General features: G+C 40.1%; 2 protein-coding genes across 2 annotated transcripts; both read left to right on the forward strand.

The window, feature by feature from the left end:
- The first annotated feature begins 8,527 nt into the window (after positions 1 to 8,527).
- On the forward strand, positions 8,528 to 9,626 carry LOC121050403 (heterogeneous nuclear ribonucleoprotein U-like protein 1). Its single transcript, XM_040510173.1, has 2 exons — positions 8,528 to 9,329; positions 9,414 to 9,626. Exon 1 carries the CDS (start codon positions 8,556 to 8,558, stop codon positions 9,099 to 9,101), a length of 546 nt encoding a protein of 181 aa, XP_040366107.1. The 5' UTR covers positions 8,528 to 8,555; the 3' UTR covers positions 9,102 to 9,329; positions 9,414 to 9,626.
- Positions 9,627 to 15,288: 5,662 nt separating this feature from the next.
- LOC112180957 (RHOMBOID-like protein 8) lies at positions 15,289 to 18,623 on the forward strand. Its single transcript, XM_024319544.2, has 6 exons — positions 15,289 to 15,652; positions 16,354 to 16,517; positions 16,633 to 16,796; positions 16,908 to 17,179; positions 17,274 to 17,400; positions 18,282 to 18,623. The coding sequence occupies exons 1-6, from the start codon at positions 15,315 to 15,317 to the stop codon at positions 18,402 to 18,404; spliced, it is 1,188 nt and encodes a 395-aa protein (XP_024175312.1). The 5' UTR covers positions 15,289 to 15,314; the 3' UTR covers positions 18,405 to 18,623.
- The last annotated feature ends 412 nt before the right edge of the window (positions 18,624 to 19,035 follow it).

Genomic DNA, 19,035 nt, shown 5'->3' on the forward strand with positions numbered 1-19,035 from the left:
CTCATAAGTTTCTCTAAAATGTGTTTCCTTCCACATTCATTAGAGTTAATATCAAGGTATTCAGTTCCATTCTCACAGTGTGTTTCTACTGGATAACCGTTGGCACAAATAGCTTTGAAACTTAACAAGATTCGATTAATAATTTAGCTAACTTAAAAAAAGGCTAATTTTTCTAATTTTTAGGAATAATTCAGAAAACAAGTTTTTTTTTTTTTTTTTTTTGAAGAATTCATTAATTCGCAAATTATTCGCAAATTAACTAATATGAAAACAGGCATTAGAAAACCTTACATACAATCAAATAACTACTCACATTGTTGTTTTACAAACCTAGACAATTTATTTCATATAAAATTATTTCAAAATTTGGAAGTCTTGGACATCAATTGATAACTATTTTTCACCCAAGGGTTTGAAGGCTTTGCCTCTGGAGCAACCCTAAAGCCGACCTTCATTCAATAGCGAAATCCTTTCTCATCCGGCGACACCCAAACGTCCGGGATGGCCTACGGCCTTGCAGACGTTTAGTAGGTTAATGTCGGATAGGTGATTGATGATATTGTCTTGGGGAGCAGATTCTAGTGGAAGTCTATTAGGCTCAGTACCTTGTTGTACAGGTTCGGAGGGCCTTAACGACTGCGTAGGGAGGTGCTGAATCGATAATGGCATGGGTTCGTGGAGTGCTGAAACGGGTGGAGTGGTCCTAACAGCATCAAGGCAACAGGGTCGGACGAAGTTGCATTAGAGAAGTTGTGCGGCTTCTGGGTGGCGGCGACGATATCTAGGCTGGGTCAAGACTGCTTTGCCGCTTTGGGTTTGGTCCACTTCTCTTTGGGCTTAGTTATTTGGGTTGGGGTGTTTTTGCCCTAGGCTGTTAGTATGTATTTAGTTAGTCTATTTACAATAATTCATTTTCTTTAGGATTCTAAGAACTTTTTTGCTAGTGTAACAGTAAGTCTATTTCTATGTACCACTGTGGATACTACCATTATATTCTTATCTATCCACAGATGATAGAGAAAGGCTATGTAACGGTATGTTCTGGTTTATGATGAATATATTTCCGCCCAATTTGGGTTTTTGATTAAAAAAAAAATGGAAGCCTTAAGAAATAGAAAAATAGATTCTTTGATTTATTTGGGTAAATTAAAAAGAAAATTGTTAGAGATAGATATGGGTTAAGTCAATGGGCCGGATTCACTTCTGTGACATCGTGAATCGCCACGTGTAAAGTACTGGCATCCCCGGCCCTTATATATATAGAGATATTTCCCAAAATTTTGATTCGAAATCCAAACGCAGATTCACTCTCACAGTGAAGAAGAAGAAGAAGACTAGAGAGAGAAATGGAGGCCGAAACCCAAACCCTAATCGAAGCCGAAGCTCTGCAATCGATAATCACAATTCGCTCGATCAAAGTTGCTCTTGTTCTCTCTCGACTCAAACCTTCGTCCGTCGATCACCGCAACGCCGTTACAATACGTTACTCGCTCACTCGCTTTCTCCGGTTTTCGATTTGTTTCTGTAATTGATGATCGAAGTTGATGATTTTGTAATTCAGGAGAAGGAGGAGGCGCTGAGGAGAGAGATCGGAGATTTGAAAATGGAGGTTGTGAGGGAGCGTCTAAGGAACAAGAGGATCAGGCTATGTGGATTGAAGGAGCACTTTCTTAAGGTCGCGGTGCTCTTCGTTCTCTGCGGTCTCTTGTTCACGATCGCAGTCGGAGGAGATGGAGGTTCGTTGGAATTACGTTACTGAAGAATTCAGAGTTTACTGTGTGGCAATTAGTAGCTGTTGAGATTTACTGTAGGAAGAGAGATTGATCTACTATCGGGAAGTGGTGGTTAAGAGAATAGGTTGCTTGATTTGATTTCTTGTTAAGTACAGTAAGGTGAAATATTGCTATGGATGTAGTTGTGCTCGAGGTAAATGTAAAGATTGGTTTTGATTAGCTTGTGATCAAAAATTAGTTTCCTCAAGCTTGATTTACCATATTGAAATATGAGTAAGGTAAATTAAGTAGGTAACTACAATTTTCTTTCCGTTTCATATCGCTCGAAGATTTCTGTGGTTTGGTATTGAGACTAAAGTGCATTCCACTCTCAATCTTGAATACATCACAAGGAGTTTAAGTCAAAATCTGAAATGGAAAGGAAGAGATTTTTGTGAGTGATGAATTTTCTCATCTTGATTTAATAGTGTAAATGGGGTTATATATACAAGCCCTACACTACTAAATTACACATCTTGATCTCCAAGTAAACTTGTTCTCCAAGTGTACTTGTCCTCCAAGTTCCTTCTTCTACAAGATTATATGCAAGTAAACTTGTTTTACACAACATGACTCACAAGTCTACACTCCCCCTCAAGTTGGCGCATAAATGTCACGAAGACCCAACTTGCCTAGTGAGTCATGGAACAACTTACTAGATACAGCTTTGGTAAGTATATTTGCTAATTGCTCCTCAGTTGGAACAAAAGGATAGGAGATTAACTTTGCATCCAGCTTTTCCTTAATGAAGTGTCGATCAACTTCCACATGTTTCGTTCGGTCATGTTGTACAGGATTATGTGATATGTCAATAGTTGTTTGTTATCACAGTACAATTGCATTGCTGACTTAGGCTTAAAACCCAAATCTCGAACTAAATTTCGTAGCCACAGAAGTTCACACACTCCATGTGCCATACCTCTATATTTAGCTTCAGCACTTGACCTTGTAACAACCTTTTGCTTCTTACTTCTCCAGGTAACAAGGTTTCCACCCACAAAGGAGAAGTACCCAGATGTAGACTTCCTGTCTGTGTTAGAACCGGCCCAATCTGCATTTGTATATCCACTAACATCGAGGTGCTGGCATTTAGAAAACATTAAACATTTTCCTAGTGTTGACTTTAAGTAACTCAAGATTCTTATCACTGCTTCCATAAGTTGTTCACTTGGATTATGCATAAACTGACTCACAACACTGACTGCATAAGCAACATCAGGTCTAGTGTGTGACAAATATATCAGGCGTCCCACTAACCTCTGGTATCTTGGTTTATTAGTTGGAACCTGATCAGGATATTCTGCTAGTTTGTGATTTTGCTCGATTTAAGTGTCAATTGGAGAACAATCCAACATACCTGTCTCTGCCAAGAGATCCAACACATACTTTCACTGACATATGAAGATGCCATCTCTCCCCCTAGCTACCTCAATCCCCAAGAAGTACTTCAAATCTCCCAAATTCTTCATCTCAAACTCAGAAGCCAACTTCTTATGAAGACTTTCAATTTCTACCAAGTCATCCCCTGTTATTATCATATCATCCACATATATAATAAGCATAGTTACCTTCCCTTTTTGGTGCTTTAAGAATAAGGTGTGGTCTGAATTGTTCTGCTTGTATTCAAAGCATCTCATAGACTGAGTGAATCTGCCAAACCATGCCTGGGGCGACTATTTAAGTCCATAAAGGGATTTCTTCAATCTGCAAACAACATCATCATGTGTATCTGATGCATATCCAGGAGGAAGACCCATGTATACTTCTTCTGTTAACTCCCCATGAAGGAAAGCATTTTTTTACATCAAATTGATGAAGTGACCAATTCAAATTAGCTGCAAGTGACAACAATACCCGAACAGTATTCATCTTGGCTACCGGAGCAAAAGTCTCATCATAGTCAATCCCATATGTTTGAGTGAACCCCTTAGCCACCATCCTCGCCTTATTCCTACTTACTATGCCATCTGCATTATGTTTGACAGTGAAAATCCATCTACACCCAACAATCTTTTTACCACGAGAAAGTGGTACAAGTTCCCATGTGTGATTCTTTTCTAATGCCTCCATTTCTTCCTCCATTGCCTGGGCCCACTTTGGGTCTCCCAAAGCCTCCTGCACTTTGTTAAGAACAGATATAGAGGATATTTGATTCACAAATGATGCATGAGGTTTAGATAACCTATGGTGTGACACAAAGTTAGCTACTGGATAATTGGCTTTAGCAGTTATGGAAGGTTCATACTATTTGCTGGTTGACCACGGGTAGTCCTACTAGGTAACACATATGTAGAAGATACAGACTCTATAGGGTTACCAGGTGAAGATATTGGACATACCTGAGATGGAGCTTCTTGACCAGAAAGTTCAGCATTAGGGGGTGAAGTATCAGATAAGGGGGAAGTTGCAATAGAGTCCTCTTCAGAAATCGACTGGTCGAGAATTTCCTTCGATTGGTCTAGTACACTTCTGCCCATTTCGCCGGTTTCTTCATTCGACTGGTTGATTTTCGAAATTTGACTAGTCAACTTCGGGATGTCAGTACTCTCTTCTTCTGCGTCTTTATTCATCTTCAACTTTCCACCAACAAACATCTCTTCAAAAAACTCATTCTCCCCCTGAAGAGTGGTGTTGTTGGGGGAGAAATAACACATATCTTCATAAAATGATGCGTCCATGGTGACATAGAACTTTTGTGTAGGTGGGTGATAGCATTTATAGCCTTTCTGATGAGAACCATAACCTACAAAGACGCATTTGAGAGCTTGGGCATCCAACTTTGACCTCTGATTTTTTGGGTATATGGACAAATGCAACACAACCAAAGACACGAGCGGCAAGATTATGGAAGGAAGGAATAGAGATGGGTTTATGCCTCATCATCTAGCCCTTCGGCCCTAAGCCTGCCCTAGGCCCTCCCGGCCCGTAGGGCCGAAGCCCTACCAGGCCCTTGCATTAGGGCGGACCGGCTCTACCCTTTCTCAAATAGGGTAGGGTAAGGGTCATGCAAATGAAGCCCGGCCCTTTAAGCCCGTCCAATTAAGCCATAATAATTTTCTATTTTTTCTATTTTTTGAATATGTTTCTCTTTAGTCTATAACATACAACTTATCTCTTTTTTGTAATTGATTTCCTAAGCTTTATTTTCTTTAATTTTTGTTTCCTTTGTTAAACAACAATTAATTTTGGGAGGTTTAGAGAGATAGTTAATTGAATATAACTATCTTAACTAATATTTATAAATATTATTTATAAGTTAATTCCAATATATATATTTATATTAAATATGATCAACAAAAAATAATGAGTCTTGTATTACATATATAATTAACCATTGAGCCACATTTTGAGATAAAAAATAAAAATAATATATTTCTTTTTGTTAAACAAATTAAGGCCCATTTCGGCCCTATTTGGCCCTATTCGGAAGGCCGACCCTACCAGACTCGGCCCTTTCTGCCCTAGTGGCTATGGGCCTTTAGGGCGGGTAAGGGCTAGCATATTTAAGCCTCGGCCTGACCCTACCTGGCCCTAAATTTTATTGACTTTGACTAGGCCCGACCCTAAGCCCTAAAATTTAGGGTAGGGCCGGCCCTAGCCCGACCCATGATGACCCCTACAAGGGTTGACAGGACTTCAAAGGGAATATGCCCCTGAAGAACACGGGAAGGAAGACAATTAATAAGATATGAGGCAGTCTGAACAGCCTCACCCCAAAAATACTTGGGCATGTGAGCACCAAATAGCAATGCTCGTGCTATGTCTAGAAGATGACGATTTTTACGCTCAGGTACACCATTTTGTTCAGGTGTTTGAGGACAAAGTGGTTTGATAGATTATACCTTTTTCTTGGAAATATTCCTGAAAATCACGATTAACAAACTCCCCCCCATTATCAGAACGAAAAACTTTCATACGACCATTGAACTGTGTTTGAATCAATTTTTGAAAGGCTTGAAAAGCAGAAAATACCGCATCCTTAGATTTAAGCAATGCTACCCATGATAATCGAGTGCAATCATCAATAAACAAGACAAAATAACGCATTCCAGAAATAGTGGGTTCTCTAGAAGGTCCCCACACATCAGAGTGAATAATCTCAAAAGGCATAGAACTTTTATTAGAAAGACTCAATGAGTAGTTGACTCTATGGCTTTTCGCCAAAACACAAGTTTCACAATGTAAGGATGACTCATCAATTCCAACAAATAAAGAGGGCATAGCTTTACGCATTACACTGAATGAAGCGTCTATGCCATAACCAGACTTCATTAAGCTCTCTGGAAGTCAAAGTCAAAGCAACTGGGATATTCTTCCTTGGTCTCTCCCAGGCATAAGCTTGATCCAGATGAAACAGTCTCCCCCTCATATACCCCTTGCCAATGACTTCCCTAGTCAGAAGATCCTGAAACATCACATACATGGGAAAAAAAATGTCACAGAGCACAAGGATTGAGTATTCAATTGGGGAACTGAGATTAAGTGGTGAGACAAGTTTGGTACATACAATACATCATGCAATACTAAGGTAGGTGTGACTCTTATGGACCCAATACCTAACACAGGAAATGATTCACCATTGGCAATTGTAACATATGACACATTAGGTGTGGATAAGGTAATGAAATACTTTTTATCATAGGTCATATGATCTGAAGCACTAGTATCAATAATCCGAGTATCTGAACCTACAAAGTTAGAAATTTTTAAAGCCATACCAATCTTACCTGTACCTCTAGCAACCATTGAGACTGAGGGATGGCCATCACTACCTGTGGTATGATCTTGCCCAGTGACTCCAAAGTACTCTGAACTCTGAACAAGATGAACAGCTGCCTTTCTTCTACCTCGAGGTTCAGTTGGTTTGGGTTTGCTAAAGTATCCAGCAGGGTACCCAACCAACTTATAACAAGTTTCCTTGGTGTGTCCAATCAGTTTGCAATGTTGACATATAGACCTGCCTGGAGAAGAACCCTGAGTCATGGGATGTAATCCTGATTGTTGTGTACTGAAGCCAGGAGGTGGAACTTGAGCCCGAGGGGGTTTAGCTTGAATTGTTAGGCTGGAGATTTCAGAATGAGCTGCCTTTGTGCTACCTTGCTGAGACTCATCCTTGCGGATGTAGGTAAAAGCCTCAGTGAGGGAAGGAGACTCTTGCCGATGCAACAACTCTTCCTTTGCACTGTCATGTCTAGCATCTAATCCACTCAGAAACTGGTGCACACTCTCCAACTCCTTCTCCTTGTGGTACCAAGTAATATCCTCAGCATTCTTCAATTTGTTTGGTTGTCGTTGATCAATCTCGGACCAAATGGTTTTCAGCTAGGTGTAGAACACTGAAACTGCTTGCCCATCCTGCTTCATCCTTGTTGCCTTGCACAACAATTCATAGATCTGGGAAAAATCAGATTCATTCAGATAGAGATCATTGAGCGTCTTCCAAACTTCTGCAACAGTATCACACCCAATGATCAATTGGATCACCTCATCAGTCATGGCCTTGTACAGAATTGATAGTACAAGTCCATCAGCATCTTCCTACTAGACATACTCTTCACTTTCCTCATTCGCTGATGCCTTAATGGTACCGGTGACATGACCCATCTTATGGATTCCACAAAGGTGAACGAAAATCATCTTCTTCCATATCCTATAATTCCCAAGTCCATTCAGTTTTGCTCCTCCGAATGAACCTGATGAAGAATATGGGTTTTGAACTGAGACTTAAACTTTTTGAATACCAGAATTGCTGGTATTCCCTCCTTCTAGAAGTGGAGCATTAGGGCCAGCCATTGGAATACCGACGAAAAAACAATATGCAGCTGAATTGAGACATAAGGTATGTTTGACAAGTCGAGAGGGATTAATCGACTAGTCAAGAAGTAGCAGTACTTCCTAAGTAAAGAGAAAAAAAATCTTATCCTTGGGTGTTGCCTATCGCGCAAGCTTTCAGTAACTCCTTTTAATGCGACCAAATAAGGAGGGTTAAGATTTTGGTGGAGCAATACTCACTTTTCAACCTTTCAGTTACCTTTCTCTTATTCGATCCTTGGCCTAGACATCACATTAATTGGATGGACCTAGTGGTGTTGGGCGAGTAAGCTCGACGTTACAAGGATAAAATTCACCTTCTAAAAGATAGAGAACAATCCTAACCTCCGAATTAGAGGAAGGAACAATCTTACCCCAGAGTGTGAGGAAAGAAGAATGAAGGAAAAACAAAGAGACAAAGTCCTCGGATCTTCGCTCTGATACCAAGTCAAAATATGAAATGGAAAGGAAGAGATATTTGTGAGTGATGAATTTCCTCATATTGATTCAATGGTGTAAATGAAGTTATATATACAAGCCCTACACTACTACATTACACATCTTGATCTCCAAGTGTACTTTTCCTCCAAGTTTCCTTCTTCAACAAGATTATATGCAAGCAAACTTGTTCTACACAACATGACTCACAAGTCAATAGAATTCTGATTTGAACTGTTTCACTTTTGTGTAGGTTTCAACATTGAAGGCAATGGGCTTTTGGGCTCTTCCCTGTACGAGAAGGGATTAGATTATTGCTGGTTCGGTGCTCGAGCCAATGTGGGTATAACTGGTGGGAAGTACTGTTTCGGTTGCAAAGTGGTGTCGTTTCAATTTGTTCAAATGGAGGACACTGACCCTGAAGACCAGAATCTTTGCCGGGTTGATATTTCTAGAGGGGATAATGTGGTGGGAAGCCTTGGGGAAACAAGCCACAGCTTTGGATATGAGGGCACTGGAAAATTCTGGAATGCTATGAGGTCTCCGTGCTATGGTGAGAAGTTTGGGCTTGGAGATACTATTGTTTGTGCAGTCAGTCTTGAAGAAAAGCCCTTGGCTTCCATTTCTTTTTCCAAGAATGGAAAGTGTTTGGGTACGGCGATGAAGTTCAATGCAGCCATGGATCCTGAAGTGAAGAATTTTCAATGGGAATTTGCCTTTTTCCCTCAGCTTCTGTTGAAAAATGTGGAAGTGGAGTTGCAGTTCAGTGTTGAAGATGAACTTGTTCTTGAAGATGGATTTAAGCCTTGCCTGGCTGCTCTTAGGGATGGAAATGCTATTGGGGGACCGGTTTTTGATGATCCAAAGGATTGTGAAATGATGATGATGGTGGGTATGCCTGCCTCAGGCAAAACAACTGGGGCAAAGAAATGGGTGAAAGACCACCCAGAGAAGCGATATGTTTTCGTTGGTATAAACATGGTTTTTGACCAAATGAAGGTTTGTGGTCATTGCTTGATGTGCACTTTTCTGTTCATTATTTCATTTTTGTTGCTTGACAGAAAGCGTGACAGATATTGAAACTATGTGCCGGTGCCAGGGCACTTGCATAAGCAGGTAAAGGAGAGTGATGATGACCTATATCATCTCGAACTTCTGCTAATTAAAGCATGTTATATCTTAGATAGTCTTTCATCCAGAGCAACCGTCAGAGCAGCCACCACTCCTCGCAATTACATTCTTGATAGCACATATCTAAAGAAGGGTGAACGTCAGTATGAACTTAGGTAGTTCAATCTGTTCAAGAAGGTAGCTACACATTCATGACAAGTGTATGTATTAAGATTCAGATTCAATCTCTATGGTTATATTTTATTATTTTCTGTTTTTCAGATTGCTGTTGTGGTGTTTCCAAGCCCCGAAGAGGTGAAGGCTCGTTTGCTACAAAGATTTGATGATTTGGGATTTTTGGTACACGCTAAAATAATGAATGAATTGTTGGGTAATGGTCGTTCCCTTCCCAATTGTGTATTTATGATTTTTTTTTTATATGTATGTTCTAATCCTGGATTATCTTTCTGCAGCCACTTTTGTTTTACCTGTCAGCAAGGATGTGACTTGTTCAGATGAGTTTTTTGATGAGGTAAATTACTCACAAAACTGATACTATTGTCGTTGTTTTCATTTTATTGCTTATTTCTAAGTCTTGTCTTCTTCTATAAGGTTATGTTCGTGGAACTCAACAGAGACGAATCACATAATGTTTTGGAGGAGATGAAGCAGGAAGAATCTGATTTGAACTCAAATGACTCTTCGCCGTATTCCTGCAAAAACTTTGACGAGTCTTATCCTTTTTCACCAAATTATGGGGGGAGTCATGTCTTGCTATGTCCCACTCTTTCACCGCAATACAAAGGAGCTTCAACGTGATAATCTATCCTTTCATGGAAATAAGTTCCAGGGTTGTTTTGTTTTGTTCTCAACTTTTTTGAAGATCATCATCATGTTCTTTTTTTGCAGTCAACACCTGTGTTACCACTCACCCCTGTCCTAGTCCCGCGTTTCAACCCTGTGCAATTGCTTCAATCATGGACAATGCCCCTGGATGTTATGGTAACGCTAGATACTTGAGTTGTGCTGCCCCACAGACTTCAAGAGCACCTGCAGTTCTCCCTAGTCCTCCTTGTCACCTGCCCGGGTACCTCTGACTATATGACTCGATGGCCATGCTTTTGAAAGGAGAAAGAGTAGAAGAAATATCAAGTTTCTTGAACAGTTGCTGCCTATTGTAAATGAGTTCTTTCTTTTCTTTTTGGATAAATTGGCGACAAACAAGCAAGAATGATTTCATTATCTGTTCTGGCTAAATGGAATTGGTTGTTTCTCTCTAGTATAAATCAATGCAATTTAAGAAGACTTGATGTAAAAACCATGTTTTCGAATTGAGAAGGACCAAGAATTCAACTATTTCTTAAATTCTCATGGCGTTGCCGCCATGCCTACTTCCGTGTAGGGTCGCGCTGTGTCCTCTTGTAGGCATATTTGCAGCAGATATATGTGATCTCGTCACTTTAACAAGGATTGAGATGAGACATTGTGGGGACAGGCTACGACAATTCCTATCGTTCCTGTTGAACATTCATGTTCTTATTTCCCCCTAACGAAGGGAAGACTGTCTCATAAAAGTGACAATCCGCAAGACATATGGTAAAGAGATCGCTTAGCAAGGGCATTAAGTGGCGGACTATTGTTGGAATCTCAAATCCAACATAGTTGCCCATTCATCTGTAAGGACCCATCATAGAGCGCTATGGCAGCGCAATTGGCACATAAATGACTCACTCAAATGTGCGTAAGTACGAAATACTTGTACCCAGTCACTAGCTGTAACGCAGAGATAGATTGAGTGGCGGTGGGTCGTATATGAATTAGCATAGCTGCATGCGATATTGCATCACCCTAAGTGAATATAGAGAGATTGGTGCACATTACCAATATCCAGGCTACTATCGTAGTCTTTTCCGCGAGACCATTTGGGTGTGTACATGAGAATATGATGTCCAACATCAGTCTCATTGATATGCAATAACCATCGAAAGTCTTCGATGTAAACTTTCTAGCATTGTCAAGTCTAATCGACTAAATAAGATGATCCGGGGAGTAAATCCATTGTCAGATGATATTTGCTAGGAGTGTAGTATAAGCAGCATTACAAGTGGACAATGGCACAACACGTGACCAGCGTGTTTGCATGTCAACTAACATTATGAGATATTTAAGTGTCCGCAATTTGGTTGAATCAGTCCACAGAATCCCCACGGATTCTATGTAAGAACAGAATGAGTATTTTCATATCCTTTGTATAAGACGGTCTTAGTCCTAATTTCCCTAAGGAACGGGCTTTGTAAAACGAGCGAGTGGCTTTAGAAACAACCAATAAGAATTTTAGTTGGGCCTGAGCGTCTGAAACACTATTTGAAGCAAAGTTGGTGATTGCAGCATCACCTTGGGCGCCATCACCATAATGGACGCCATCCATGGCATCATGGATAGGGACCGTGCCAGCCCTAGGTTGGTGGTGGATGGCGGCGGAGCCAGAGGCATCTGTCACACTTAGTCCAGGAATAAACTTTTGATTCATGCTTCATTTCGCTTGAGAGAATTGATGTCTATTTGAAGTCTTTAGTTGACGGACCATCATATCATGACTAGGATGACCTATCCTGTCGTGACAAAGTCAATATGTGTCTAAATCCAAGATATTTTCTCTCATAACTTTATTGGATTTAATAGCTCAAATAGTGACAAAGAGTCCACTAGAGAGACACATAAACTTTTCTAAGATGCGCCTTTGTTCGCAATCGTTAAAGATATTGCAAAGGAACTCATTTCCGATCTCTACATGCGCTTTTGCATGGAATCCACTGGCTATTCATAGGTGCGATTTGCCCTATGAGCGTAGAGAGTTTATGTGACAGTAATCAAGGTGCCATTTAGCAAGGAAAACTTGGGCTATTCCATGTCCTTGAATTAATATTGATGGCCCAGCCATCATAGTCACAAAGTAATATGCTCATAATCAAAATGAAGTCATAATGAAAAGAACTCGAAATTTTATTCATAAGCCAACGGAGTACATCATTGTCTCTTAACCATTAAGAGAATCTAATTCAAATGTTAGCTAATGCAAAACAAAGGTAGTCGTTTGACTTCTTTCGGTAACTCCAAAATAAGTATGACCAGGTGAGTATAAAGATGTCGGTGGAGCAAAGCTCGCTTAAGTACCACTTATCTCAAAACCTTCCTAGACCTCATACTCATTTTGGATGAGCCTATGTGAAGAAAAACTAAACCAATGGCATTTACTACAAAGTATATGGCAATTGCCTATTACATCTCTTAGAAAAATAAAGACTTAAATAGAATTGGCGATCTATTGATCCCAGCGACATTTGTAGTCTTCAATCCTTCACTCTAGATCATCTTCTTGATCTTCTAGTGCCACATAATGAGCTTCTCTTGCTTCACAATATGCTTTATAGGCGGTGACAATTTCTTCACGAGCTCTACAAATATGTGCCCAATGACTGGATACTCCACATCGAGAACATACATCTCTTTGCTCAGACTCCATTGATTGAGGCACTTTGAAAGCGTCATTTAGATGGCTCTTAATGCTGGTGGCACCACCAACATGGCCAGAGGCGTTGCCTCCCTCTCTCTTTCCACGTTGACCTCTTCGGTTCCCTGTTCGCCTATTTTGGTAGTTACCTTCCCAAGTAGAGAGATTATATGGACTAGAACGTCCAGAAGTATCCCTAAGATTAAGGTTTCACTCTTGGCGCCCTCTCTTAGGGTTTACCATAGAATTCCATTAAGGATTTAATGCGAAGTGCTTCCGAGTTGTAGTCAAGAACTGACTTCAAATCACATAAGCGAAGGTTTTGCCATCTCACTTCTAGGTCAGGAAGCAGGGAGTCACGGACGTTGTCAAATAATTCTTCGAGTGAGACCTATAGCCTTCTGGGGTTTTTTTTCATTCAAACACTCGTAGTGGAGTGAATCATCCATATGACGAGTCATTAGGATGATGACTTTCACCTTATTTGCCTCTAAGGCTGCTCTATTTGCTTCCAAAACTTGAGTTTGCTCAACAGTTAGTACATCCTGGCTAGGCTCAAGAATCTTATCCAAGATTCCATCGGTCTTGAGATGCTGGTGGACATCATGAACCCACCTGTGATATCCAGAGCCAGTTGTTCCTAATGTAGCGAAGTCCAGTTTGTTTAGGTTACTCATCCTGAAAGAGAACAAAAAAAAGGGTTGGTTTCGGAGCGAAAAATGCCACCACGAAAACAATAAATTTTTTTGAGTGTAGTCGCTTTCAAGAAATTAGAAATTTCTGAGCATAGTCGCTTCCAATAGGTATTGGATTAGATCAAAACAATGATGTAAGTGGTCGATCATAAATTCTCTACAAACTCTAAGTTTGAAAATCTCAACAAGCTCCAAGCTTGGAGTGAGCACGAACCCTCACTGTTCGGCTTAATTAGGTCTCCCCTATGATGAAGAAAGGGGGTAGAAGAAGGGAGTTTGCAAGTCCCCGAGGAAAAAAAAAAAAAAAGAATTAAAACATCAAAAACGGGAACTTTTAGTAAAAATTACCTCGAAATAGGCCGCCGGAAAATTTGGCTTGAAAAAGTCGCCGGAAAAGTGGTGGTGATGTGGCAGTGCCGGAGGTGATGTGGCAGTACCGGAGGTGACGGTGGCCAAGTTTGATGATGAAAGACGGTCTGGAAGATTGTGAACCCGCCAGAGATCCCCTTTTTTCTTCTTGGAAGGCTGGTTCGATACTTCCGGTGGTAGGTTCGGTGGTTTTCCAGCCGGTTCCGGTGGTTCCGCCGTTGGTTTTGGAATCCTGGGATTGAGGGCTTCAATATATGTAGTGGTGGTGGCTAGAGTTTGAAGGCTACGAATTTAGAGTTTCAGGGTTAGGGCTTCGTGCTGATAACATGTTTAAGGAAAACTGAATTGGGAGGGAATTAGTCGTACTTTCATTGATAATAGGCATCTTTATATAGAGGATTACAAGACGTAGAATCAAAGTTGTACAAGGAAAGATCGTATAATTAATCGGATATTTATGAATATCTCCGAGAATATCTCTAATTTAAAACCCTATTATAACTAGGTCAAGTAACCTAGAGTTTGGACCAGACACACATTCTGGATTTATTTGAACACTTTCATTGTTATTTTATTTATCTTCAAGGCTGGACTTTTCAAAATGTTAATTAAAAGTAAGAAAGATTTACAGGTAAGATGAAAAGAAAAAACAAACAAACAAACATTTTGCACGTGAGAGTAGTTAAATAGTTTATGGTTTAAAAAAAAATCACCGAGAGAGAACTAAATTTGTGTTGGTTTATCATTTGTTAATGTTTGTGAAGACTATAGATCTTTAGATATACTATCAACGAAACAAAGTATGAGTGTACGTATTAATGGTAACATTAACAGTTCAACACGTTTAACTATTCCAACCTACCCGGTCCCTTTAAAAAAAAAAAAAAAAAAAAAAAAAAAAAAAAAAAAAAAAAAACCTACTCAGTCTGCTGCATTACAAGTTTAAAATTCTATTAAGTATCATACTCAAGTTTAAGACCTATGATCCGTTCATCGCTAGCTAACGAAAGTTATTTGATCGTAGCTTGGTGTGTGCAAGTAGCATTCCTTGTTAAAAACACAAAAGAGAACGATCTGTAAATTGATATTGGTTGATTTGCTCGACTGCTTGGTAATTCATGACTAAACTTCGGTGAGAGACTAGAGAAATTAGGAGTTGCAGCAAAAATGTAGGACGGCGTAGAGTATGTCTAGGTTTTCTAGCAAAAATGTAGGACAACATAAAGTATGTACATTTCTAAAAACAAGATCATTTCTAGCATGCCAGATAGAGTAGCAAATAAACAAATACTTAGAAAAAAAAAGAGTAGAAAAAGAATCATAATGTAAAGTAAATAAACTTTCTAACCAAGAGAAGAGAGGAGAACTTAATTCATTTTTTTACAACATGAGCAAATTTCACCGTGGTTATTCTTTCTTTCTTTTAGTGCTCTAAATGTTTTTGATTTCGACCATCAATCACCAAACAGTTCAAAGAAATTTTCCCGCCAAAAACCCCAACCGTTTAACAGCTGGCACGAGAAATCCGCGAGACTATATAAACCCCCAAATTGGGTTTCTCTCTCTGCACAAGAATCCAAGAACCCCAAGTCGCAGAGAAAGCCAGCCATGGCCGCCGAGCCACCGCCGTCGAAGCTCCACAGCCAGATCGACATCAACGCTCCTCCGCCGTGCTCCGCCGACGACTCCTCCTTGGCCACCGAAACCCTCCGCGAACAGAGGCTCTCCTTCTTCGCCTCCCGCTACACTCGCCGCCGCCGCCGCCGGCGGAGCGACACGTGGATCATCTCGCTCTTCGTCATCCTCCACGTCCTGGCCTTCGCTTTGACCATGGCGGTCAACGACTGCTGGCGCAAGTCTCACGGCGACTGCGCTCTCGGAGCCTTTGGGAGACTGTCGTTTCAGCCGCTCCGGGAAAACGCTCTCCTCGGCCCTTCGGCTTCCACGTGAGCTTAATTTACTTGCTCTGTTGAATCTGAATTTCTGCTTGGTTTCGAGTTTTCTTCTTGGTCAATCAATTTCTGATTGTTTGATTGCTTAGAAAATGCTGGAAAGAATGAAAAGAAGTGATCTTGGAGCCTCTTATAGTGAATTTATGTACATTTTCTGGTTAGGGTTTCTGTAACCTTTATATTGGGGATTTTGTGATTGAATTATGTTGCTATCAGATTTAGGGTTTACTTGATGAATCTTTCAGTAATTTCTTTGATGTTTGGAGGTTTTCTGTTTGGTTACTGAGAAAACACAACAATTCCGAAACTGATTGAAAAGCTTTTGTTTTTCGCCTTACCCGGATGCATAATTTCCTTCATTGTTTTTCAGTTTTCTCACTGCTTTTTACGACTTGTAGCTAGGATTGTCCCTTGTTACCTGTGTTGAATTTGGTAGAATACTTTGTGATTTTTGTAGTCTTACAATTGAGTGTGTAGTCTTACCATTTGGCCTCATCCATAGCTTAGTTGCAATTCAGAGTGTTACGGAATGACGATCCTAAAAGCTCTGTTTGAGAATGCATAAACATGTTTGTGGTCTTTGGTGAAAGAATTGTTTTACAGGAAATGTCTAAAAACTGGTCTAATTACCTCGACACTTCATGTTGAGTGTTATATGTGATGGTTTCAGCCACATAGTGATAGTGGTATTGCAGGCTTGATGAAGTAGGAGCTCTTCGACGGACTTTTTTGACAGAGAATCACAAAACTTGGCGCCTCTTCACATTTCCATGTCTGCATGCTGGAGCCATCCACCTTGTGATCAACCTTTGCAGTGTTGTCTTCATTGGAATTCACTTGGAGCAAGAGTTCGGAACATGTAGGTTTTCCTTCCTATTTCCTTTTATGGACGTTATTTTGCATGATCAATAAAGATATAGCTCCTGCATATACCCATTCTCGTATTCTTACTATAAATTGTCTTTGTCGGGCAGTAATTGCAGGGTTAATCTATGTACTGTCTTCTTTCAATGGTACATTGGTGGCTGCACTTTTTGTTGAGAAACGCCCAGCAGTGGGTTCTTCCGGGGCTCTATATGGGTTACTTGGAGCTACACTTTCTGCTCTGATTCAGAACTGGGACTTATACACCAACAAGGTTTCCCACAAGCTTTTTTTTTTCTCTCTCTCTCTCTCTCTTTTTTTCCTGATTTAGTTTCATGTCCTTCTGATGATTTGATTTAATGATTTCTACTTAATTTGTTTGCAGTTCACAGCTCTCACATCAGTATTACTTGTCGCCATTGGAAATTTCCTCCTTGGTTTGCTACCGTATGTGGATAACTTTTCAAACCTTGGGGGTTTTCTATCAGGGTTCCTACTCGGATCTGCGCTTTTATCCAGTCCTCAAGTCAGAGAAGTGGTGCAAGGAAAAGGAGGCCTCCTGGACAATGATCTTAAAAGCTCTATCAAGTCGAGGTTGAGGCAGAAGCTGGACAGACCAGTCTATAGAAGTGTCTGTCTTTTTCTCTTTGTACTTATGTGAGTGTTTCTCTTGTTGTAGGCCATGTTGTACATTGTTTCTTGCCATTTTAAATAAACATGAGCTCTTACAAAAGGATCTTTACATATGCAGGCTTGCAGGATGTCTTGTAGCAGTTTTGCAGGGCATTGACATGAACCAGTACTGCAAATGGTGTCGTTATGTTGACTGTGTGCCTTCCAAAAGATGGAGCTGCAGCGAAATGGAAGCTTTTTGTGAGGTATGCAATTGATTCTAGCACTTTAATCTGGTACTATGAATCTAAGATTGGAGGGGGAAATAAATTGGCACAAGTTTATCTGCCCCTCCTGTTCCCTTGCCCTTCATAAAAGATCAAATGATCTTGGAGGAAAAATTATATATACTTCTGCCTCTCTTCACACTGTTGAGAATCAGTGTAACCAAAGATAATTCCTTATTTACGAATGAGAGCCTCTCTTCACACTGTTAAGAATCAGTTCAACCAAAAAGACTCAATCTTTTATGTACAAATGAGAACCCTAAACCTTCAACCGGGTTTTAAGATTCCCAACTTTTTGTTCCTTTGTCTTGATTGAGAAATTCAAGGACTGGTAATTGATAGAGTAGGCTTGCAGAGAGTGAAAGATACATATAAATCCCAGTGAGCAGTCATTATGTCTTAAAGTATTTCCTGCCTAGAAAGTGAGCCACTTGAAGCTGATCATCATAAAATCACTCCTGGGGAAAGAAGCATTTTATAGAGATGATTGAGAAGTAACGTTTCATCTTATATGTCAGGTACAGGAAGCATATTGGGATATAAGAGTTCTGTTGTTAACTGATATGCAATGCTATTAGTTACCATGCTGCATACATAATGAGTAGACTCTTACAAACTAGAACTGCTTTCCCAGAATGGACTTCTCAGGTTAACTTGACATGTATGCCTTACTGCTGTGATGGAATAGCTTGCCCTTTTCAGTTTTTCCCTTGTTTCCACTTCATAAATTTGCATGCCCTCGTTGGTTTGTATTAGTCTAATGAATAGTACATCCTTTACCAAATGGAATGTCTACATGAACAGTTTCGACTCAAATGTTTTTTAACCAACTCTCTTATGGTTGATTTTTGATGCTGCAGACCATGGTGAGCCATGAACAGATGACTTTGACCTGTATGGGTAATGGGAACTTCAAGGTTCTTCCTTTCACCAACATTTCTCAAGCCAGGATGAATGACTTGTGCAGCATGATATGCTCATAGACATTTCCAGTCTGGGTGATACTATCACGAGATTACGAACATTACCACTTCTGCTATCAACTCACAGTTGATAACTGTTCAAATGTAGGAAAAAGATGTGCAGTTTAAGTTTCACAGTAAAACTTGTAAGAGCTTTGACATGAGATGTATATGCCTCCTCAGATTTTGAACCAATTCCGTTTGTATAGATTCGATCATTCATGGATATAGCAGAGTAACAGCAAGATATGAGCTTCTAATGTTGATATGTACTATAGTTATGACTATCCAAAATACTGAACAAAGACTGAGAAGTTGTTGCTCAAAAACTTAAGCAGCGCCAACCAAGAACTTTATTAAAGTTTAACTTGACACATAAGTGACTAGTCATAGCTGAGTTCTACTGTTATCCCGTACAGACATAGTTGTAATAGAGACTCACAATATAGACTCATCTCATTGCAATTCGCCAATTCCTTGTAAGCATTTCGAAAGGGAAGAGTTCCAAAAATCACAGTAAGGCCTTCTCCAACCCCTTGAACCAAGGGCCGAAGGGCTATATTTTAGCCCAAACCATGTCCAACCCTTGGGGAAAGGGCTAAAGGGCCGAATGGAAGGCCGAAGTGCAACCTAAAAGGCTATTTTTAGCCCC

This window comes from Rosa chinensis, chromosome 7 (genome assembly GCF_002994745.2).
Source record: "Rosa chinensis cultivar Old Blush chromosome 7, RchiOBHm-V2, whole genome shotgun sequence".
In the NCBI taxonomy this organism is placed as follows: Eukaryota; Viridiplantae; Streptophyta; class Magnoliopsida; order Rosales; family Rosaceae; genus Rosa; species Rosa chinensis.

Coding starts and splice junctions, on each gene's coding strand:
- LOC121050403 (XM_040510173.1), top strand. CDS start 8,556: ATGAGGTCTCCGTGCTATGGTGAGAAGTTTGGGCTTGGAGATACTATT.
- LOC112180957 (XM_024319544.2), top strand. CDS start 15,315: ATGGCCGCCGAGCCACCGCCGTCGAAGCTCCACAGCCAGATCGACATC. Junction 15,653..16,353: donor CTCGGCCCTTCGGCTTCCAC/GTGAGCTTAATT, acceptor GTGGTATTGCAG/GCTTGATGAAGTAGGAGCTC. Junction 16,518..16,632: donor GGAGCAAGAGTTCGGAACAT/GTAGGTTTTCCT, acceptor TTTGTCGGGCAG/TAATTGCAGGGTTAATCTAT.